The sequence below is a fragment of the Siphateles boraxobius genome, unplaced genomic scaffold (assembly GCF_051911475.1).
Source record: "Siphateles boraxobius isolate OS27281-9 unplaced genomic scaffold, OSU_SipBor_1 41, whole genome shotgun sequence".
In the NCBI taxonomy this organism is placed as follows: Eukaryota; Metazoa; Chordata; class Actinopteri; order Cypriniformes; family Leuciscidae; genus Siphateles; species Siphateles boraxobius.
In genome coordinates, this window is record NW_027509042.1 from 3,899,857 (window position 1) to 3,923,051 (window position 23,195).

Genomic DNA, 23,195 nt, shown 5'->3' on the forward strand with positions numbered 1-23,195 from the left:
TGTCTAATTTCTGTAAATAGCATCTTTTATATGTGACACATGTACCGTCTCAGCGCTGTTCTTGCTACGCTGAATCATAGACCTTTTCATGTCTTGATTAGGTGAAATGTGATACAGGGATTTTGGGCGTTACAAGGTGAATGTGGGTGCTTATGGGTTTCCAATTTGAAACCAAGGTCAAAATGTGAAACCTGAGACCATGTGAAAGGCTATTTGAACTTTTGGTTATTTTATAGTGTATTTGGAGAAATAAAGGTGCAGTTTTATGCATGCATTCATAAGGTATTCAAATATTTAATTTGCCCCAGGGTTGCAAATAAACAATAAATACAACAATTATGGCTCTTAAAAATGACCCTCCGGCCTCATGAACTTGTAAAGCTTAAGCCAATCGTCTTTTATGGGATACATTCCCTTTTTTAACTTCCTTATTAACTTTGTGGTTCCCTTTCAACACTCTCCAACAGTAAAGCAATGACATGATGCGATTTTATTCAAGTGCTGTGCTCCAGCAAAACTCTTGTGCTGCTTGTGTAAGTTGTCCACTTATAGCACATGTTGGTGTTTTGTACCATAATATGGCTTGATATTTGTCAGTCAAAGAAACCCTTGGTGGTTTGCTATACGATTTGTCAACCTGTGCAAAACTGTGCCAGTAAGATGGATTTTAAGAGTATGTGTTGCTGTTATGCAGAGAGCAAGGTGCCATGCCTCCGGAGAAGAAGAAGAAGGGAAAGAGGAAAAGTGATGCTGTACTTGAGATGGTGGAGAGCGATGACACAGCCTCTCTCAGCACGCTCGCCACCGGCGGTGAGGAAAGCACCGACCCTATGGATAACACTGTGAGTTCTCCTGATTCGATCTTCATCAGGCCTTCGGGATTCATATTTCATCATTCCATCATTTTTAAATAGAGATGCTCCGATTAAAATTTTCTAGGCCGATTCCGATTTTTCATGAGTTTGGCCTGCCGATACCGATTTTAGCCGATTCCGATTTAATTTTTTCTAACCACTTTACAGCAAACACAAATGTTTATTTTCTATCTTTTCTTTAATAGAACATTTTACATGGAACATTTTTTGAACAAATTAAATAAAATAGAACTATATAAATTATTACTCCTGGTGTGGGAAATTCACACATATCTAGTGCAGTGTTATGGTATGGAAGAACCATTTTCATTTCCATATATTCAACAAAAAAAAGTGATATATTTACTTATTTAGGATTTACTTAACTTCTGTATGAAAACAGGTAATGGCAATAAAATAATATATAAATAGCAAATAAAAATAAAATAAATATAGCCTTGCAGTATAAAGATGTTTCTCAACACACACACACACACACACGCGCGCGCCTATTGCAATCACTTGTACATCAATAGCAAGTTTTATTTCGCTTCTCTCGTCTGCCACATGTCCAGCCAGGCTAAACAATAATTTTAATTGAGCGCCAGCAGCACAGCAACAATAGACTCTGCGCCGAAACCCCTCTTCACTGCAGCTCACGCGCTGCTCCTGCTCTCGGTGTGAATGCACTCATTGATTAACATGCACGCCGGAGTGAAAAAAAAAAAAAGCGCTGCTCACGTTTGCGGTGTGAAACGGCCGTAATTCACAAGGTTTCCTACATGTGCATTCCGTGTGCACGTGTGATGCTGATGTTGCGCTAGGGGTGTGCCATATCATACCGTCCACGATAATACCGGTATACATTTTTAAATGATAAAAAAAGTGTCATATCGCGATATCAATGATATAGCGACGCGATGACGTATGCCGCATTTACGTTCCCTAGCACGCACAACACCAACACCTGTCTGAGCGCGAGAGCAGCCTGTCAGCCTCCGATGAAGATTTAGCAATGTCGCAAACAGCTTGAGTGTTCAGCGGGGCTGCCGACGCGCGTCTTCTCTCGCACGCGTTTAGGAGTCGGGACATGACTGAATGGTCTCTTGCACAATCGGGCCATCAGTGCATCGTAACTAAAGTTTATAATTTTCAAGTCTTCTTAATTCTTATCAGTTTAAACATTCAAGCGGTTTTAAACTATCCAGTAAGTTACTCGCGCACTCTCTGAGAGAGCTGCACTGCGTGCATACATAGAGTACCTAGGCTACAGCTCGCAAGAAACTTATTTTTCGCGGATTATATCGCTTTAATGGGGGGAAAACCGCAAAATTGTGTAAAACTTCCGGTCTTGGTAAGTATACTCATAAACACAGTCGGTTATGTATAAAACGCATGTGACAGTGTGACGGACAGTATAATGAAAACAGCAATGGATCCGTGCACTAGCTGTAAAAGTGACAGCAGCCATAGGCTATGCGTCTGTCATTAATGTTGTCGTCAAAACAACAAAAGATAGCTTTAATTGTAATGAATGAGAATTATTAGCCTATGTATTTAATTTAATCAGGAAACAGAACTAAAAGACTATGTGCTATTTTACATTTGATTACTTTATTATGTTTCTGTAGTATTTCTGAATACTGGTGTTAGACCTACACACATTTAACATTTAATTCAAAGATTGAAATCAAGCTTCCTTGTGTTGTGTAAACTCTTAACAAAGAAATGTCCACATTGTAAAAACGCAATGAGTGAGCAAACATTTAGGCGAGATAAACATAATAAGAAAATTTTCAACAACAAAAACATTTTCTATATCGTCATGAATATCATTATCGCAAATATTCTTGAAATATCGTGATAGAATTTTGAGGCTATATCGCCCACCCCTATGTTGCGCCATGTTAATCATGCGGCGCCTGAGTGCATTTGACCGGCAAAAAATCGGAACATGTCAGACTGACCGGCCGGTCGCCAGTCACCGCCGATCACGTGAAAATCGGCCGATCAACCGGTCACCAGCCGATCAATCGGTGCATCTTTATTTTTAAAAGAAATAAAAACTACAAAAGAAAGAAAACATGGTTAGAGTAACCATTTAAATGCAAATTTTAAATTGGAAGTCAGGTGGGATAAATGTTAAAGTACACAGTATTTTAAAGTGTTTCCAGAACATTCGAACATTAGATCACTCACAGTCATAACACATTTTGTGTGATTTGAAATCACTTGCTTATCAGGTAACGTTGTACCAGTAATCTTTGGATATGCACATTATTTTTTACACAAACAACCAAATTATTCTTTCCTCTTTTTCTTTTCTTCTCTGTGCAGAAGAGGCGATCAGGGCGTCAAGTGAAGCGGCGGAAGTACAACGAAGATCTTGATTTCAAGGTCGTGGATGATGACGGGGAGACCATTGCAGTGTTGGGCACGGGCCGAATTGCTGCCATGTCTTCCTCTACCCTCGCCTGGCAGGCTGAGGTAACTGTGGCAACATCTGCCATTATGCCACACCACACACCTGCCCTACTTCTGGAGGGACACACACTGAAATAATCACTCCCACCTTCTTTCTTCCCAGGAACCCCCTGAAGATGAGGCTAATATTATTGAGAAAATACTCTCTGTGCGAACGGTCAAGAAAGAGGTAAAGTGATCAGATTACATGTTACATTTATAAAGACTTGATTAACAATTTGCCACAATAATTTTTCTAGTTATATAAAATTAAGCAACAATATTTCTTATTTGGCCATGAAGTTTACTATAAAGTGTGTATTAAATGTTGTTCAATGAGTGATTCTTAAACCTTTATATTTTTTCCACCACCACCTTGAACATTTGATTAAATCCTTGATTTACACTACTGTGCTAAAAGAACAAAGTACTGAATTCACCTAAATGCATTACTGCTGCAAATAACATCTGCCTAAAAAGAATATTCTCAGTGTTTGATCTATGGTTATCATTTAGACATCCCCTGATGAAGCACCAGAAGAGTTGGAGGAGTTTTACGTCAAGTACAGAAATTTGTAAGTGTACTCATGCGCATCAAACTGCTGTTACTTTTTGTGCTCTCAAACTCTTGAACACTCAGCTTATCAAACTGTCAGAGCAAACGCATAACTCACCTTTGTTGTGTAATTCATTACTTCAAATCATTTATGCATTAAATTATCCATCTGGTAGAGTGGTAATACACTCTGCCTCATGAAATGGTTTGCTGAATCAACAATGGGGTGGATCTTTTTCTGGTGTAGTTTTGGAAATTACAGTACTAGTTATTGGGTCAAGTTTAACCTCAAAAACTAAATTTATTTTTGCTTAAAGACATTATGAGAAAGATGGCTATTAGGATTTTCATGAGCACGAGTGGAGATTTACATTTGATTGTTAAATCTACTGTAATGTATAAATAATTTACAATTATATATAATATATATAATTAATATATCGTTTTTATTTGTATAATTTCTTTCTTTAGATTTTGAGTTTAAATGTGACTTAGACATGTTCTTGACAAGTTTTGTGTGATACACACAAATATGGATGGAGAAACGCTACAAGGACATATGCATGCATGATAAATGCATTCAGTGTTGTTTACAGCACATTGTCAGCAATGAAAGCTTTTTCTCATTGCCAGCTCCTATCTGCACTGTAAATGGGCGACCTTGGAGGAACTGGAAAAGGACCCACGCATTCAACAAAAAATCAAGCGCTTCAGAAACAAGCAGGCACAAATGAAGCACATTTTCACAGAGGTGTGTGCCAAAACATGCTGCTGTTTGTTTGTTTGTTGCTCATTTAAAGTTAAATGCGGGAAATAGATCAAATATAATTATGACGTAAAAGCTGAAATCCATGCGAATTTTTTTTTTCAAGTATTTCCCCTTTAAATCTGTGGCTTTGTTATAGACCTCTTTCCTGTCTACTTGTGTATTATTTGCGTAAATATGCTTGAGATGATGTTGTGTTTTTCCTCAGCCGGATGAAGACCTTTTTAATCCAGATTATATTGAGGTTGATCGGGTTTTAGAGATCGCTATCACCACTGATACAGAAACAGGAGAGGTGAGGCACTCTTCAAATGAACTCCTGGAAACAAACCTTTGTTTGTAGTGCCAGTCTTTTGAGGTTTGGTTTGTTTGCATGCATGAAAACAGGAAGTTACCCACTACCTGGTGAAATGGTGCTCATTGTCATATGAGGAGAGTACTTGGGAGCTTCAGGAAGATGTTGACCCTGTGAAAATCCGAGAGTTTGAAGACCTCAAGAAAATTCCAGAAATTAAACTTGTGGTAAGCACTCAAATGCAAATGAATGGGAATTGATTTTTCGATTATTATTTTTTTCCTTACGAGAAAAGATTTATTGGATGTTTCCAGTGTGTATGTTTACATTATGATCACATGTTTCAGCTCTATGTTTGATTGTATTATCCAAAACATTTTTATTTTCCTTTATAGTATGTATTTTGAAGGAAGTGGCACTTCTCTTGTCTTTTGTAATAATACAGGAAAGGCCTCTGCCAGAACAGTGGCAAAAACTGGAGAAGTCCAAAGAATACAGGAATGGGAACCAGCTCAGAGAATACCAATTAGAGGGAATGAACTGGCTTCTTTTCAATTGGTACAACAGGTGAAAGAGACTTTTAAAATCAGCTCTTTAGGGTCTACACAAAATTAGGATCCTAGTTTAAGGTATAAAGAACTAAGTATTAAACTAAGGCCAAGCATAATGACAGTAATATACGTAATGTTTGTTTTAAGTCTCAATTTAAATTGATTTGTAAAATAAAAAAACTAGGATAAATCAAATCAATACTAATTAAACTATTTGTTTTTTACCAATTCGTCTCATGTATAATTTGCTGAAATTTGGACAATTTATTATTTTTTATAAAAAATGCTAAAAAATGAAAACAAGCAATATATATTTTTCAAAATCCAATTTTTATGTTTGTATATATAATGATATTGTCTAATACAATGCTATGTCTTTATCTTTTATCTGAAGACTTTTCTCAGCAAATATTATATTATAATTGACAAATGTAATTAATTTGGTTAATTTATCAGCATATAATGTAATACTTTTTTAAATTATTAATTAACAACCCTAGCTGTAAGCAAATACAAATGTCAACAATAGGCACTTTTTTTTTTACTTAATCCTTACCTAATAAAAGCTCTAGTAAACATGATAAAAATAATTTCAGACAGCAGAAAAATGCTCATGCGACCGATTCCGAATCCTGTTCCTCATAACTGCAATCTGTCGTGATTAATGAACACCTGACCCTGTTTCTCCTGATGTAGGAAAAACTGTATTCTGGCTGATGAGATGGGGCTGGGGAAGACCATCCAGTCCATCACGTTCCTCTTTGAGATTTTCTTCATGGGTCTGAGAGGACCCTTCCTCATCATCGCCCCGCTCTCCACCATCACAAACTGGGAGAGGGAGTTCCGCACATGGACTGAAATGAACGTCATTGTCTATCACGGCAGCCAGATCAGTCGGCAGATGATCCTGCAGTATGAGACGTACTACCGAGATGAACAGGTGGGTCAAACGGAGTGACAGAAGATTTCTATTTCAAATCAACGTGGTTCTTTTCTATTATTGAAAAATCCTGAAAAAATGTATGATGGTTTCTTGAGGCAGGAAATCAGCATATTAGATTGATTTCTGTAGGATCATGAAAAGGACTTTTAACCAAAAGTTTTTAACTAAGTAAAATTAATTTAATCTTAAGGTTTTTAGAAAAAATATAACTTTAAACATCTTATTTAGTTTTATTTTTTAATAACTAAACCTGGCTCTTGCCATTAACATAGCCATAGAAGCTGGAATGGCTTTAAAAATGATGCTGAAAATTCAGCTTTGCATTACTGGAATAAATTACATTTACAATTTATAGAAACATTTTAAAACGGTTATTTTGAATTGGAATAATATTTCACAATATTAGTGTTTTTTGTTGTTGTTTTTTTTACTGTATTTTTGATCAGTTAAATGCAGCCTTGCTGAGCATAAGGGACTTTCAAAAACATTAACTAGGGTTCATGACACAGTCTGACCTTTAATGTCTGACCTCACTTAACACTTTTTTTTAAAAATATTTGCTAGTACAGTGTATACAATCAGTCTTTCTCTTGCTCCTTCAGGGAAACATCATGACTGGTCAGTTTAAGTTTCATGGCGTGATCACTACATTTGAAATGATTATGGCTGACTGTCCGGAGCTGAAGAAGATTAACTGGCGCTGTGTGGTGATTGACGAGGCCCATCGCCTAAAAAACCGCAACTGTAAACTGCTGGAGGGACTCAAACTCATGAACCTGGTCAGTTTAATATGCTTGTTTTTATTTATTTGTTTGCTCATTTGTGGACCAGGAACCTGATGCAGACATTTTTGTCATAGGGTTCAGGTTTAAATGCAGAAAAAGGGAAGTGAAGCCATCTGCGATCTAAACTACTGTGCCATCTCTCTTGCACACATCTCATTTAGCTGCCGAGTTCTGCTTCACTGCATTTACATACGCACATCCTCTCTGGACGCAGAATGAGTAATCTCATCTCACTCGCTTTACATATCACTGCAGTGAGGGCCAGTGTGTGCAAACTACATTTGATGCAGTGCTGTTTTTTCCTCTCACTGCTGAGATGCTTAGGTCTTCACAGATGCATTTTGATGTACAGTGGCCCCCCAAAAAGTATTTGTACACATAAGGCACATGATGCAATAGTGAATGACAACCAGAAAGTGTCTAAATGGTGTATTTGTGCTATATATAAAATGTGTAGATAAATACAACCCGGTTTGATAATTTGTATCTAATACATTAATTTGTTTTAAGTGAGACTTCAGTGTCTAAAGAATTTTTTAGTCCACAATATAGAAATCTACCCTCTTTTTATATCCTATCCCTAAAATGGGTGAGATAAAATCCAGGTTAATATATCCCAGTCTTGTCCCCATATTTTTCTTTGCTGTCTTTCACCATCTATATAGATAAACTTATTAAAAAGTCCAAAAATAGGAAGTTGAGAGAGTTAATATAGATCTCTTTAAAATGTACATACATTTTAGCGAATTAGTAGGCTGAACTTAAAGTTTCTATGTGTTTTCTCCCTCAAGGAACATAAAGTTCTTCTCACAGGAACCCCTTTGCAGAACTCAGTTGAGGAACTCTTCAGTCTTCTTAACTTTCTCGAACCCTCACAGTTTCCTTCCGAGACCACGTTCCTGGAGGAGTTTGGAGACCTGAAGACAGAGGAGCAGGTGAGAACTAATCCTCAAATGCTTGATAGGTGGTTTGTGATCTTGCCTAATATGTATGTATACTATGGACTCAATAAATATCTACACACCGTCACCTCCAATTATCCGAGCCATCTATTCTAGAGGATAGTACGAAACATCCTTGTTAACTTCCTAAGTAGCCAATTCTGATAAACTCAAAATAGCCAAATAAAGTGCTGCAGGGATGAGATGTTTTTGTAGGCCAACCTGAAAGTTCAACCCTCAACAAAATGGCAATAGGATTTTTCCATTAGCTTTTGGATTTGTGCAGAAAATAAGCTGTGACCATGAAACATTTACGATTCATGATAATCTTCACAAATGAACACAACTGAATTTAGAAGCCTAAATACAATCAAAAGAAATAAAAAGTTAATATTACAGGCTATAAACGAACACACCACGGTCACATGACTTCTACGTCACCACCGCTAAAGCTTCTGACAGCTCTTTCAAAAAAATCTATAAATTGGAAAGTTAGTTAAAATACTTTGCAAGAGCATGAGTATAAACACAACAAGGCTGTACAAGTGAACTAGTGAGTAGATGATTTTACCTGTTCGGCGCAATTATGTTTAGCCATTATGTTAGCAGCCATTATTTAAAGACCTTTTTAAGTAAAAGCTTTAAAAATAACACCAGTGAGGTATTACTGATGTGTCAAATATCATAGAATAAAACGTGAAAATATCTTGAGCTTGAATATAAACCACATACTTTATTTTAGGCATTTAACCAAGAACCCATTGACTTTGGGACGATGGAACCAGAAGTATTATTTCCAGGCAACATGGCCTGATTAATGTTGATTTAGGTGAAAATAAATGTGCCCAGTTTTAACCTGTGAAACATTAACATTCCCTCAGGTAAAGAAACTGCAAGCCATTCTGAAGCCCATGATGTTGAGGAGACTGAAGGATGATGTGGAGAAGAATCTGGCCCCTAAAGAGGAGACAATCATTGAGGTGGAGCTCACTAACATTCAGAAGAAATACTACCGTGCCATCCTGGAGAAAAACTTTACCTTCCTTGCCAAGGGAGCGAACCAACACAACATGCCCAACCTCATCAACACAATGATGGAGCTTCGCAAGTGCTGCAATCACCCATACCTCATTACAGGTGACGTGTGAAAAAGACAATTCTTAAAATATCTTGGTTGCAGTTCTCTACATCTTAGGAGTCACACCTCTAATTTGTAGTGCTGACATAGTCTCCCATCTACCTTTCTGTCAGGTGCTGAAGAGAAGATTCTTGAGAGCTTCAGGAAAACCTACAGTTCTGATGCTCTGGATTTTCAGCTGCAGGCAATGATCCAGGCCGCTGGTAAACTAGTGCTTATCGACAAGTTACTCCCCAAACTGCTATCCGGAGGACATAAAGTGCTGGTGTTTTCCCAGATGGTTCGATGCCTTGATATACTGGAGGACTACCTCATCCAGAGGAGGTGAGACAGCTGGTTATTATCCAGTAACCTTAGTCATACTTCTATAAAAAAGCTGTTTTTGAGACTGCAGGTACACATGAGAAAATAAAATGTCAACATGAAATTGAAACACGGTTTACGTCATTTGTTGCTTTTCTTCAAGGATAGTCTAGAAAAACAGAATTTTAAAATTGATATTTCCAGGCCTAAAAAGGTAGTTGAAATGTATAAAAACTTAAAAATGTCTTAAGTCATAGCAATTTCTGTAATGCCTATTAAAATAATTCTAGCTATGCTCATTTTTAAAATTGGGAAATTCATTGGTCAAAACATATGGGTCAGTAAGTTGTATGTGGGTTAAATGCAGGAACTTTTATCATCTGAAATTTGTATGGTGCGTGTAGATATACATACGAACGGATTGATGGGAGAGTTCGAGGGAATCTAAGGCAGGCTGCCATCGATCGCTTCAGCAAGGTGGACTCTGACCGCTTCGTGTTCCTCCTCTGTACACGAGCAGGAGGTCTGGGCATCAACCTCACCGCCGCCGACACCTGTATCATATTCGACTCGGACTGGAACCCGCAGAACGACTTGCAGGTGAATGGATAGCATCTTTTATATACAGTGTAACTGACTCTCTCCTTTAGCGATTTCCATGCCATATATTAAAAAAAAACTTTCCAAAAAACAAATATCTCATTTGTTATAAACATGTTTTGAATTCCACAGGCTCAAGCTCGCTGCCACCGGATCGGTCAAAGCAAAGCGGTGAAAGTGTATCGGCTTATCACGCGAAACTCATACGAGAGGGAGATGTTTGACAAGGCCAGTCTGAAACTGGGATTGGACAAGGCTGTTCTGCAGGACATCAACCGCAAGGGCAGTCTAAATGGGGTGAGGGATCCACAACATTAAACATTTTTTCCCCAACATGTGCCAGTGTTGAATTTATAAAATGTATCAGCCTTAAACAAAAAAAGAAAGAAAGAAAATGATATATTATTTGTGTGTAATCTGACCATTAAATAAAATCAGAGAACCATGAAGATGTGAATGTGTTACATTTATTGAAATATTAAGATAAAATCTCAAGGGAACTTTAAGTAAATATTTTAGGCCAAAGGGTTTCAGGTGACAAAAAAACTTTTGTAATCTCTGCTGTACGGTCTCTCCAAGAAACGCATGTAAATAAAACATTAAGACCCATCGTTATTTGGAAAAGTTTTGCTTCCTTTCTTACAACTGAGATAAAAAATATCAGTAAGAATATTTTAAAGAATGTTTTGCAGATAAATTTGCTGCTTGTGTTTGAGTTAAAATTTTGAATCCTGGGCAGGCATAAATTGAATAGACTGGCACGTAGACATCAATTACAGGGTCTTATTTCTTCCTCAGAAGTGTTATATTTATTTTATGCCATAACTTGCTACACTGACTAGGACAGTATTGTTTAATTACTGTACTTTCCTCTTTCAGGTTCAGCAACTGTCCAAGATTGAGGTCGAAGATCTTCTCAGGAAGGGGGCGTACGGGGCGCTCATGGATGAGGAAGATGAGGGCTCTAAATTTTGCGAGGAGGATATCGATCAGATCCTGCAGCGCCGCACACAGACCATCACAATCCAGACAGAGGGGAAGGGATCAACTTTTGCCAAGGTATACACTACAGTTTAAAAGTTTAGGGTCAGTCAGATTTTTTGTTGTTGTTGTTGTTGAAAGTCTCTTATGCTCACCAAGGCTGATTTTATTTGATCAAAAATACAGTAAAAACAGCAATACGATTTAAAATATCTGAATATTTTAAAATGTTATTTATTCCTGTGATGGCAAAGCTGAATTTTTCAGCATCATTACTCCAGGCTTCAGTGTCACATGATCCTTCAGAAATCATTCTAATATGCTGATATGCTGCTCAAAAAACATTTCTATTATCAATGTTGAGCACAGTTGGATTGCTTAATATTTTGTTGAAAACCAAGATATATTTTGTTTAATAACTCTCTGATGAATGGTTCAGAAGAACAGCATATATTTGAAATATATATTTTTTTAATTATAAATTCCTTTACTGTCATTTTTTGATACATTTAATGCATTTTTGTATTGATTGTTAATTAATTGTATTATTTCTTATTAATTTCTTTATAAAAAAAAAAAAACTAACGCCAGACTTTTGATCTGTAGTGCGTGTATGTCTACACATCCACAATCCATCTCTATATATAAATGTCAACGAATGTTATATTGGTATTTTATGTGCTAATTTGAAATGTTTTGGGACGTGGTATGGATCAAATCCAATTATTAGCATTTTTTTATTTAGCATCTCTATTTTTTATTTTTTTTGTAAATATGGCAGATTAGCTGGAAAAGTTATGCGAATGCAAAAGATGAATAAGCATTGCATGTATCAGTAAAACACAGGCTTTTACATTTGTCATCTCTATCTTGATAAAGTGCTTATAATCCTTTACTATTTACCATTCCAGGCTAGCTTTGTGTCTTCAGGGAACCGTACAGACATTTCTCTGGATGATCCAAACTTCTGGCAAAAGTGGGCCAAAATTGCTGAACTGGAAATTGACTCCAAGGCAGAAAAGGTAAAAAGTATGATGGTTTAAAAAGCTGAAGCTTTGCATATGAGCTCACTGTGACTCAGGTGGTGTAATACCAGAGAATCAGCTCATAGACTTCACCAGAGAGAGAAAGTGAATGGGGGGTCATTTGAATATCAGCTGATTCAAAACAGATTGCTTGGATTAATGTGTGATTGTGAATGTGCTCTACACTGTTTGCGTGTTGGTGACATTTAAGGAGAAAAATATTGAGACGGCAACACTTTCTGACTCATGTCTGTGTCTCTGCCAGGAGAGTCTGGTGATCGACACGCCTCGTGTAAGGAAGCAGACGCGTCACTATAATTCTTTTGAGGACGATGAACTGATGGAGTTTTCTGAACTGGACAGCGATTCAGAGGAACGACCCTGTCGCACAAGACGTCTCAGTGATCGCAACAGACGCTACCTCCGAGCAGAGTGTTTCAGAGTGGAGAAAAATCTTCTTATTTTTGGGTCAGTGTTTCATTTGCTTTCGGCTGCCCACTCATTCCTTCTGGGTCACCTTCTGTTGCCTTACAACAGACTTTTAATCAAATGAAGTATTGTTACAAGCAACTAAAGGAATTCAACATAGAAGTTTTCTGCCATTTCATTTGCAGATCAAGCAGACCATATATTTGAATAAACTTTGTAGCCATAAATTAGGCTATATGAAGTTATAGATCTCAGACTCTGATGAAATGTCTTTGCTGATTGTACAGGTGGGGTCGCTGGAAGGATATTCTCAATCATGGGCGTTTTAAATGGCACCTGTCGGAGCGAGACATGGAGGTGCTATGCAGGGCTCTTCTGGTCTACTGTGTTCGTCATTATAAAGGAGACGACAAAATTAAAAGCTTCATCTGGGATCTGATTACACCCACTAAAGATGGACATAATCAAACACTGCAAAACCACTCAGGTTATTAATGAATTTGTTCACACCCTCTGACATTTTTTGCATCAATTAATTAATTATTTTTGGGATGACTTTGTTGATGATTAGACATAATCAATTGACATTTAAATAGGACCATAGAACAATAAATTAATAATTAACATTAATGTTACAATTTCACCAAATTTTTTAGAGCTATTTAAACATTTTTAAATTCAGTTTAATTTGTTTGCAATTCAATTACGAATTAGATTAATTGACAGTTTAAATTAGTTGCAATTCATTATCATTATTTCAATGTCAGGATATTATTTAATCTACCAATAACAATTTTAAAAAGTTCTTTTTTTAAAACTTTGAACAATTCACATCATGAATGCTTTCACTGCTTGAATGATCACTGAAAACATTTGTGCTGAAATTGATCCACAGTCAGTATGTTTAATCAATAAAATTGACTATTGAATGTTGAATAATCATAAGCATCCCTAATCCTTGATTATTTGATTATTCAAATTAAATGAACTGACTACTTTTCATATGATTGTTGCATAATGATCAAAATAAACACATAAAAAACAAAATAATTGTGTCCAGGTCTGTCTGCTCCTGTCCCGCGTGGTCGTAAAGGAAAGAAACTGAAGAACCAGTTGAGTCCACCTGAGCTGAAGAGTGCTGACTGGCTGGTCCACTGTAACCCAGAGGTCGTGCTTCAGGACGACAGCTACAAGAAACACCTCAAACAACATTGCAACAAGTAAGACTTCATAAAGAATATATTGTGTATCATTAGTATGTATTTATTGTCAGTGTAGCAAAAGTACATTTTGCACCCTGGTTATATTCCTACATCCTGCCAGTAATAAACATGTATTTGCAATATGTCTGATCTTATAATATTGTACTGTAATAATAACAATTTATGAACGAGTTTTAATTGTGTGATCATCATGTATCCTGTCATGAACAGGGTGCTACTGAGGGTGCGGATGCTGTACTACCTGAAGGTTGAAGTGCTGGGGGAGGCTGCTAATCAGGCTCTTGAAGGGATCCCAGCCAGGTACTACATGGCCCACAGCCCATTTTAACCTGATGAATACTTCATGAATTTTGTATAAAGCAGTTGTCATTGTTGAGTAGCCTAATATGTAAGGACCTGTGTGTTTTATGCAGTAAACTGGAGGTAACCCTGCCTGATATCGACTACATTGAGATCCCTACTATTTGGTGGGATTCTGAGGCGGATAAATCGCTGCTTATTGGAGTTCACAAACATGGTGAGACATCATCATAGAACAATGGGTGCAACCGTCACACCCATTTCTGTGATGCAATTCTCATGCATGCGCAATATAGCAATGGAAATCTGTGCAGACACAAATACATACAGATCATTTTTGAATATAGCAGAGATGTGATGCATTTCAATGCATTTAGAGCATCTTTTAAAATGTTTTAAATGTTCATATGGTTCCTATTGACTTCCTCTTGCTTTCATCATCTGCTCTAAGTTGTCCTTGTGTCCCGTGTAGGGTATGAGCGGTATAACGCCATGCGTGCAGACCCTGCTCTGTGCTTCCTGGAGCGGGTGGGTATGCCTGATGTCACTGCACTGACGGTAGAACAAAGTGGAGCAGAACCTGCTTCAGATGCACCTGATAGGTAATATCCTTTCAAATCAGCAGCTGAGATAATGTAGCTGTATGTGGGAATACAACAATTGCATCTTTTGACTCTTACAACCATAAACACACGTTTCTTCTTGTGCAGTATCAGCAAAAGTGATGAAATTAAAGAGGAAAACGACATGAAGTCTGAGGAATTAGAAGAGAAAGTAGAGATCAAGGTAATAATAGGAAGTCAAAAGAATATGAGGTCAATTAATTATGCTAAAGAGTTTTAACCAAATGCACAGACTGTTACTTTAAGTAAAGTTTTCTTTTACAAAGGAGGAGCCCATGTCAGAGGAAACAGGGAAAAATGACACTACAGTGACAGGTATTAAATCCCTCCTTATGAATTTATTCATGCATGTATGTTTTGAAATGTAACTGTTACTGTTGTAACTAAACATTTAATTGTTTGTTAATGCTGTTAAGGGGTGGTCACACTAGCTTTTCAGCATGCACAGTTATTTCGCACCCCACGTCAAACATAACAGGATATGATGACTCCAGGAATTATATTTTGAATATATTCTAAATTATTTACTTTTGTAACATCTTCGAATACTGGATAAATTGAGAAACATTTACCAGCCATAAATATATATATATATATATATATATATATATATATATATATATATATATATATATATATTTGTGTCAAATATGAGGACAGTTTGTTACTTGCAGAAATGCCACTTTATCTTGTCATTTTGTGCAAGATCATTTAGTTTTGGTTCTGAAGTTTTAAGACTATAAACATTTCGACATCCTAACTTGCAGATCACATGCAGACTGTAACTGTTTTACTTACTTGCCAAACCGTTTTTGTGCGTTTGTTTTGGACCCTGCGGAGAACTTTTTTCCCATTTTCAGATTGGAGGTCAGTTTAAATCCTCTATTGAGCAGATATTAACATTTTACTTAAAATTTACAGGTCAGAATCCTCTAAACTTATGCATCAAAAAGCAAAAAAAAAATGTTATTGAACTGCTCACTCGCATTGGTTATCCGTATGAATCCAGCACAAAACCTAATGTGACCTTAAGATGATCTTATTTCAGGTTAAGTCTAATGTAGCATTTCTTTTAAAGGGGGCTTCGCAGCATCTCTCGCAGGAGACCTAATTACAGAGATGATGGAACAGGGGCGGATACAGTGGCCAGCAGGTTCGGCTCTTACAGCACGTTTACGCCGCCTCATTACTGCATATCAGCGTTACACGCGCCGTGAGCCGCTTCGTCATGATTTCCTCTTACACGATGGAATTGCACCTGTGACGTGGCAAATTGGAGAGTTTAGGCACTGCACAACTGAGCCTGACCCACTCTTTTTGGAGTGGCAACGAAGGTAGGCGATGTGGCGGCAGTTTTATTGTTTAGTCATTTTATTAAGATAAAATGTAACCTGTCATGCTATTTTGCAAATGAAAAATCAGCTTATTTGGAGAAAAAATTTACTCTTGCTGATACTAATGGGAACAAGGCATGTTGACATGATCATGATAAACGATGAGCACACAAGATCTCAGGGTTTTCTTTGTTAGGCAGGTAGCACAATAAAACCCTCTTGGAGAATTAAACTTTTTTAAATAATGTTTCCTTTAAAACATCTCAGCTATGCTGTTTTTGAGCATCCCACCAGAGCATTGATTTTTAAGATACCATGTCATATAAAAAAGAATCCACTTCATTGCAGCCTATCTTGCTGTTTTTAAAATGTGAGTACATTTTCTTAAGTCTTAAGGCTCCTGATAGAGGTGAGGTGAACCTGAAACCAGACTAATTATACAGGGCATTCATAAGACTGATTAGTTAGCAGTAGCAGCAACAGCAGCTAAAGAGGATTATTGGTTAGCATAAAATCCTGGAGGATAGTATGAACACTGAAACATGTTGAAAGGTCATGATAAACATTGGAAGAATAGTATTTTGGTACTGCATCAGGTAAGAGGTTAATAGTTTATGATAGCTGAAAATCTGTTAAACCTTATAATCTGCCTCAAATACTGAATTATGTACTCCTGAGATAACATGTTGCCTTTAACACAGGTGGACACGTCGTGAGCAGGCTGACTTCTATCGCACAGTGTCCTCGTTTGGAGTAGTGTATGACCCAGACAAGAAAATCTTTGACTGGGGCCAGTTCCGTGCCCTTGCTCGATTGGAGAGGAAGACTGACGAAAGCTTGGAGAGATATTTCCACAGCTTTGTTTCAATGTGTCGCACTGCATGTAGACTGCCACCTAGAAAAGATGAAGGTAAAATATATATTAGAGTTGAAACGAACAAACTAATTAGAGATAGTTTGGTGAGAAGATTAATAGCAACTCAATCTGTTATAACGTACACACAAATTCTTGTCTCATGTAGGTACCGTTGATCCTTCGCTGTTTGTGGAACCCATTACAGAAGAGCGAGCTGCCCGAACATTATACCGTATTGAGCTTTTGAGAAAGGTTCGTGAGCAAGTATTGCGGCACCCACTCCTGGGGGCACGGCTGCAACTTTGTCGCCCTAGTTTGTACTTACCCGTCTGGTGGGAGTGTGGCAAACATGATCGTGATCTTCTCATCGGTGTTGCTAAGCATGGCTTGAGTAGAACTGACTTCTACATCCTCAATGACCCACAACTATCCTTCCTGGAGGCCCATCGGAACTATGTTCATAAAGAAAACCACAGATATCCAGTCCCAGGCTTGCCTCACCATCATTGCTGCTTGTATGATGCCAACCTTGGACATTGTCAGTCCCCACAACCTCCGGAGTATCACCACTCACCTTCACCCCACACGCCAACACAACTTGTTCATACTCATGGGCATCACCAGCCCACAGAAGGGGTAGTGTCGGAGCCAGGAAGTTCCCTGGGAATAGGTTCAGGAAACAGGGAAGGGTTTTTGGACTGCCCTCCATTAGATGACTCACTGGAGTTGGGGTCTTTACAACATGAAGGCTTGACATCAGACACACTACATAGCAAATCTGGTAAAGAGGCCTTCAACGGATTCCCGTTCAATTCTGCAACTGGTGGGCTGAATATGCTAAATTCATATGGTGTGCAGGGGGAGTTAAATGGGGCTCAAGGAGATATGGCGGACTCCATAGCTGGGAAACTTCGCAGCGATGTTCTGGTGGGAGAGCAAGGGTCCTCGGAGGAGACTGGCTTAATGGCTCCTTCTGTGGAACTCGATGAACTTCAAACTCCATGGGAAAGCTCAGAGCATGTTGAAACCTCTGACATGTTCAACGAGACTGATCCCATTTTGGGAGCACAAGCTTTGGAACCCAGCTTTTTGGATGCTCCTCAACCAGATGATGGACGGGAGGGTGATGAAACACTAACCGACTGTTTGAGCATGCCCAGTTCGGACTCTCAAAGCAACCCTGTCGAGCCACTGGCACCGAGCTTTATGTTGTTCAAAGACCTTAATGTTGGAGAGGCATCTGTTGATCAGACAGATTTATCATCCAGTCTTCCAGAATATGTTCCACCACCTCTTGGTCTCCCGGATGTTAGTCTTGACCAGGCAGATCCCATTAGTGAGGATCAAGAGGACAAGCTTAGTGACTCCAACATCACACATGGTGTTCCCAGTCCAGGAGAAGGTCCTGAAAGCATAGGATTCCATTTTGAGAAAGAGGACCTTTCTCCAGACAGTCTGAAGACTAAGGATTCTCAAGATGAAATTGACAAGATGCCTTCAATAGAGTCTCCAAGGGAAAATTGTCTTGAGGAATCCCAGAAAGAGGACTGCAGGGTGACATTTGATGATTCCAATGAAGGAGACTTGGAAGAATCTTACGAGAAGCCTCTGAGAGAGCCAGAAAAAGTGCCTTTAGAGGAGTCTTATGATTTGACTTGTGACGAGACCCTGCAGGAACCTTGTGAAGGGTATCAGCAAGACTCAGCGGAACGGCAATTGGTGGAAGAACCCTCTGAAGAACCCTGCAAAGAACCATCAGAGCCAATAGAAGAGTGCAATCTAACTAACACTACTCTCTCAACAGATTACCCTTTGCCTCCTTCTCTCCAATCATCTCCAACTACCTTACCTGACACCTCTGTATCTCCGGTCCTTGATGTAGTCCCAAAACAAGAGTTCCTCATGGATCCAGTGGTGTCAGATGTGAAGCCTGAGCCAGACAGCACTACGCAGACCCCTCACCTTGAGCAGACTGAGGTTTTGGATGTGAAGGACAAGATAAAAGACGAAGATGTAAAGACATCAGGTATTGTGGCTTTAGACTTCAGCTTTCTACCTTTTTTTATGTTTTGTTCTTGATTCTGTTGAATACTGACATATGTAGTAGTTCCAGGTCTGTTGACCACATTCATGTTTCTTAATACTAAGCAAAAAAAAAAATTCATTTTTTTATTACAAAACTAGTAATGGCAGCTTTGGCTATTTCCCCTTTTGGTGACAAACATCTTAAACCAGCAAAGCTGGTTTGCCTGTCTTGCTGATCCTCTAGCCTGGCCAAGTTGGTGTTCAGTTTGTTGGGCACCTGTTCTCCAAGTCTGACCACCTTATAAGTGTCCACAAACTAACAAGATCAGCTTGAGGTTGTTAGACCAGCAAACTAACTTTTTTAGTTGGCTATTTTAAGCTCACTTGTTTGGTACCATGAGGATGTACAAACCACTTTTAAGGACAAAACTGTATTAGGTCAAAAAGATTATCTAAGCAGAATAATTGACTCCTGACTGAAAATTATTGATGTTTTTCATTAGTTATTTCTAAACGTTGATGAACATTACATGCTGATGAATGATTGTTTCTCACAATGTTTTTAAAACCAAAGAAAACAAGTTTTATTTAGTCTCTGTCTAGCAACATGCTTTGAAAAAAGTATTTCTTTTTTTAGCATATTTGGGAGATGTTGATGCACCACGCTTTGCACTGCCCATGTGTGAGATGGCAGACAGTGTCCATGAAATAAGGGAACCAACCATTGCTCAGCTTTTACAGGAGAAAGCACTCTTGTCCTTCTCAGAGTGGCCTAAGGTATTGACATGTTAGTGATTGTTTCCTGCCTGTATTGTCTTTTTCCATGCCTCATTAATTATTAATACTGAAAATAGATATTGAATATATATTGCATATTCTACAGAATATGTGAAAATCTTGTCTTATAATGTAAATGGTAAAGTTGGTTTCAGCTCACAGCATACCATGTATCAGTCACCTATTGCTGCAGTTTGACCCATTTCATACACCGTCTTGTGTTTTTGCTCTCTACAGGACAGAGTGATCATCAACCGTATTGACAGTATCTGCCATACTATCTTAAAGGGGAAGTGGCCTTCCTCTAGTCAACAGTATGAGTCTCCCTCTGCATTGGCTAACACCTGCATGCCCAACAGTGCCCACCAGAGGGCAGGATTTCTGACTACCAGAATGCCTATATCTCAGAGCCTTAACTTCAACCTCCCACATACAATACCCCACTTACCAAAGGTAAGAAGATCACATCCACAGACAGGATGTTTTTCAAGGTGTCTGCAAATCCTTAAAAAGTTTTGAAATATCTTAAATTCAAAGCAAGTTTGGGAAATATCTTGAAATAAATTAAAGGAAAAACTTGGAAATATCAAGACATTTGATAGACAAGAGGCCTGAAAAGTCATGGAAATTAATGAGATCTTGAAATGTCATACACACACAGTCCCATTGATTTACAACTCTTGTCCCATAGGAGCGGTTAGTTGCCCCATCATTTCTCTCTGAGCTCAAACGTCCCAGGCGTGGGTTTGAATTCGAGGCAGAAGTTCTAGCGAAACCAAGCCATCTTGGAGAAAAGATCCAGGTTGGCGTGTCTCATCGTGCTAACACTCTTCTCCTTAATGGTTGGCAGGATGCCGCTATTGACCTCTCCAAACCAACAGAACTAACAGTTGGTGGAGACAGTGGGCCAATCAGTCATATGAGCCACACTGTCCAGTCAGCTCCCCACAAAATAACCGGATTAGGCTCCATACAAGGCTCACTGGGATTGGATATGGCTGGCATTTTGCAGGCTGGCTTAGTTCACCCTGTCACAGGGCAGATTGTCAACGGCAGTCTTCGTCGTGATGATTCAATGTTGAGACGGAGAAGAGGACGAAGAAGAAATGTAGAGACTACTGATCTCAGCTTTATGAAGGGACGAGCCATGAACCTGCCTGAACAACAGGTTTGTGGAACCGCATATCACTGAAATAGATACAATAGGACACCCAAAAAAGAACATGTCCCCATGTTATTCTGGCCTCAAAGTATTAGTTTTGTGAAACATAAAAGCAGATGTTCCACCTTATCCACCTTAAAAAAAAATCAGAAGTCGTATGGGCTGCTTTCATGTTGTTTTTTGGAGTTTATATTGTAAGTAAAAAGTAAATGCATCACTATTAAGATGGCTTTAAAAAATAAAAATAAAAAAAAATAAAAATAAAAATAAAAAATATATATATATATGTGTATATATATATGTAATGATTTTGAAAGAAATTTTTATTTTAAACTTAATTTAGCCTTTGATGCTTATGACACTAAAATAAATAAGTGAAAATAGTTCATATTTAATACTATTAATTAATATTTAATTTTATATATTAACAATATAATTTATTTAATTTATTTTTAACACTGTTAATATAAACATCTTTGTATATCTATATTGTTATATACATATATATAATATATATATTGTTTATCTTTGTATATTACACAGTGTGGGTCAGAGAGCAACAGCCAGCCTGTTGTGTCCTCAACATCCTCTCAGTCAGAATGCCCTCCATCCACCCCGACTACACTTCCTACTCACCCTCCAGCAAACTCTCCAGCTCCTCCAGCCTCAGAGACCCTGAATTTGAGCGTGGATAGGGAAACGGCCAATAAAGGCCTAATGGAATGGCTCCGACAAAACCCCAACTACAACATGGAGCTTTCTGCTTTTCCATCGGTTAGTTAGAAACAGAACAGTTTTATGTTGTGAGACTAAAAAGTAATATTTCTGTGGCTTTTTCTTTTGAGAATTATAAACATTCTAGATGACATGAATCAAAATTGACTATTTCTGAATTCATGTTGCTCTTGTTATTGGGCATAATTCCGTGCACATTATTCCGTAGTTTACACAATCCATTAAATTTCCATTGGATAAAATTATCACATTAGTAGTAGTACTTTACATTAGTGCTAAAATAGATGTGAATGCTGTTTCATGTTGACTTTAATTGTATTTTCTCAATACAATAAAAACACTTATTTTTAAGGTGCTTTAAACATTCACAATTAGGATCATTCAAATATCTTTCTGGATGAAAAAATTGTGTTGTCAACCTTTTTTAGTGTATACAGCTTATATACGCCTTAATAGAAATAATATAATTGACATTTAATACATTACTATAACTTAATTTATATAATATAATTGACATTTAATACATTACTATAACTTAATTTATATTGTATGTCTTTCATAGTCTCAGAATGCGAGCATGTTGCACAGTTTCTTGGAGCGTCCAAAGCAGAGAAGGCATCGCTGCAAAGATCCCACCAAGCTCGACGTCAGCTCTCTAACTGGAGAAGAGAGAGTCCCAGTAGTGCACAGAAACACAGGCCGCAGGGTAACAAAAACACACATACCATTTTTTGTTTTTGTTTGTTTCCTCAGATTGATTTCATTTAATTTTAATACCACAATTCCTCTGGTTGCAGCTTGGAGGCGCTATGGCTCCAGCCATTAAAGAGCTCTCTCGATGGCTGGATGCAAATTCAGAATACTCTGTGGCTCCTGATTGGGCGGATGTGGTGAAGCATTCAGTGAGTCCTAAATATTTTGTCTAGAAAGTGACAGACACTGAAGCCACTTGTGAATATGTAGTTTGTAGTAATACAGTATATATCAGTAATACTGTATATATGAGTAATACTTAATATATCTTAATTATCAAGGTTAAGCAGCTAAATGTTGCTTAAAGTTTAAAATAGAGTAGAGTTGAGACAGAATCGTAATAAGATCAGTCTGGCTCAAGCACCACAAAATCCTTATAGTTTTCCTTGGATGAAAAGCATTTGCTAAATGTCTGCTAATCTCTTGATGCCATTTCACAGATTCTGAGTTCATGTCATCTGCATGAAATCCCTCATAGGGATGTCTGTAATAGTCTATGCTATAGTCTGTAATACTGTATTGTATATTAATGTTATGTAAGTAGGGTGTCTAAATTAGTTTAAATGTCTAAAAATGATTTACTATTTTATCATTGAAAAAGTTTTGATTTTAGAAAATATCAAGTTTGAATTCTGCAATTGACCAATCAGAATCAAGAATATCACGGAGTTATAAACTATATTGTAGTACTTCATTTCTAATTAATTATTAAACGTAATTATCTTTAAACTTGTTCATTTATGTCCAAATTTAACTTATACTTTATTAATACAACCT

General features: G+C 37.7%; 1 protein-coding gene across 3 annotated transcripts in view; it reads left to right on the plus strand.

Moving 5' to 3' along the window:
• Positions 1 to 23,195, plus strand: part of chd6 (chromodomain helicase DNA binding protein 6) — a 39,525-nt gene that overhangs the window by 11,320 nt on the left and 5,010 nt on the right. For all 3 annotated transcript variants that reach the window (XM_077197868.1, XM_077197869.1, XM_077197867.1), the window contains exons 4-37: positions 695 to 842; positions 3,192 to 3,341; positions 3,442 to 3,507; positions 3,834 to 3,892; positions 4,507 to 4,624; positions 4,848 to 4,934; positions 5,027 to 5,161; positions 5,380 to 5,501; positions 6,182 to 6,425; positions 7,031 to 7,207; positions 8,005 to 8,148; positions 9,036 to 9,291; positions 9,406 to 9,616; positions 10,000 to 10,195; positions 10,328 to 10,492; positions 11,075 to 11,254; positions 12,088 to 12,198; positions 12,467 to 12,669; positions 12,918 to 13,117; positions 13,691 to 13,850; positions 14,064 to 14,153; positions 14,267 to 14,370; positions 14,626 to 14,755; positions 14,864 to 14,939; positions 15,043 to 15,091; positions 15,855 to 16,110; positions 16,812 to 17,020; positions 17,133 to 18,992; positions 19,629 to 19,768; positions 20,006 to 20,221; positions 20,460 to 20,936; positions 21,474 to 21,704; positions 22,228 to 22,371; positions 22,463 to 22,567. In XM_077197868.1, the coding sequence (XP_077053983.1) occupies positions 695 to 842; positions 3,192 to 3,341; positions 3,442 to 3,507; positions 3,834 to 3,892; positions 4,507 to 4,624; positions 4,848 to 4,934; positions 5,027 to 5,161; positions 5,380 to 5,501; positions 6,182 to 6,425; positions 7,031 to 7,207; positions 8,005 to 8,148; positions 9,036 to 9,291; positions 9,406 to 9,616; positions 10,000 to 10,195; positions 10,328 to 10,492; positions 11,075 to 11,254; positions 12,088 to 12,198; positions 12,467 to 12,669; positions 12,918 to 13,117; positions 13,691 to 13,850; positions 14,064 to 14,153; positions 14,267 to 14,370; positions 14,626 to 14,755; positions 14,864 to 14,939; positions 15,043 to 15,091; positions 15,855 to 16,110; positions 16,812 to 17,020; positions 17,133 to 18,992; positions 19,629 to 19,768; positions 20,006 to 20,221; positions 20,460 to 20,936; positions 21,474 to 21,704; positions 22,228 to 22,371; positions 22,463 to 22,567 (7,219 nt within the window). The remainder of the gene's footprint in view (positions 1 to 694; positions 843 to 3,191; positions 3,342 to 3,441; positions 3,508 to 3,833; positions 3,893 to 4,506; positions 4,625 to 4,847; positions 4,935 to 5,026; positions 5,162 to 5,379; positions 5,502 to 6,181; positions 6,426 to 7,030; positions 7,208 to 8,004; positions 8,149 to 9,035; positions 9,292 to 9,405; positions 9,617 to 9,999; positions 10,196 to 10,327; positions 10,493 to 11,074; positions 11,255 to 12,087; positions 12,199 to 12,466; positions 12,670 to 12,917; positions 13,118 to 13,690; positions 13,851 to 14,063; positions 14,154 to 14,266; positions 14,371 to 14,625; positions 14,756 to 14,863; positions 14,940 to 15,042; positions 15,092 to 15,854; positions 16,111 to 16,811; positions 17,021 to 17,132; positions 18,993 to 19,628; positions 19,769 to 20,005; positions 20,222 to 20,459; positions 20,937 to 21,473; positions 21,705 to 22,227; positions 22,372 to 22,462; positions 22,568 to 23,195) is intronic.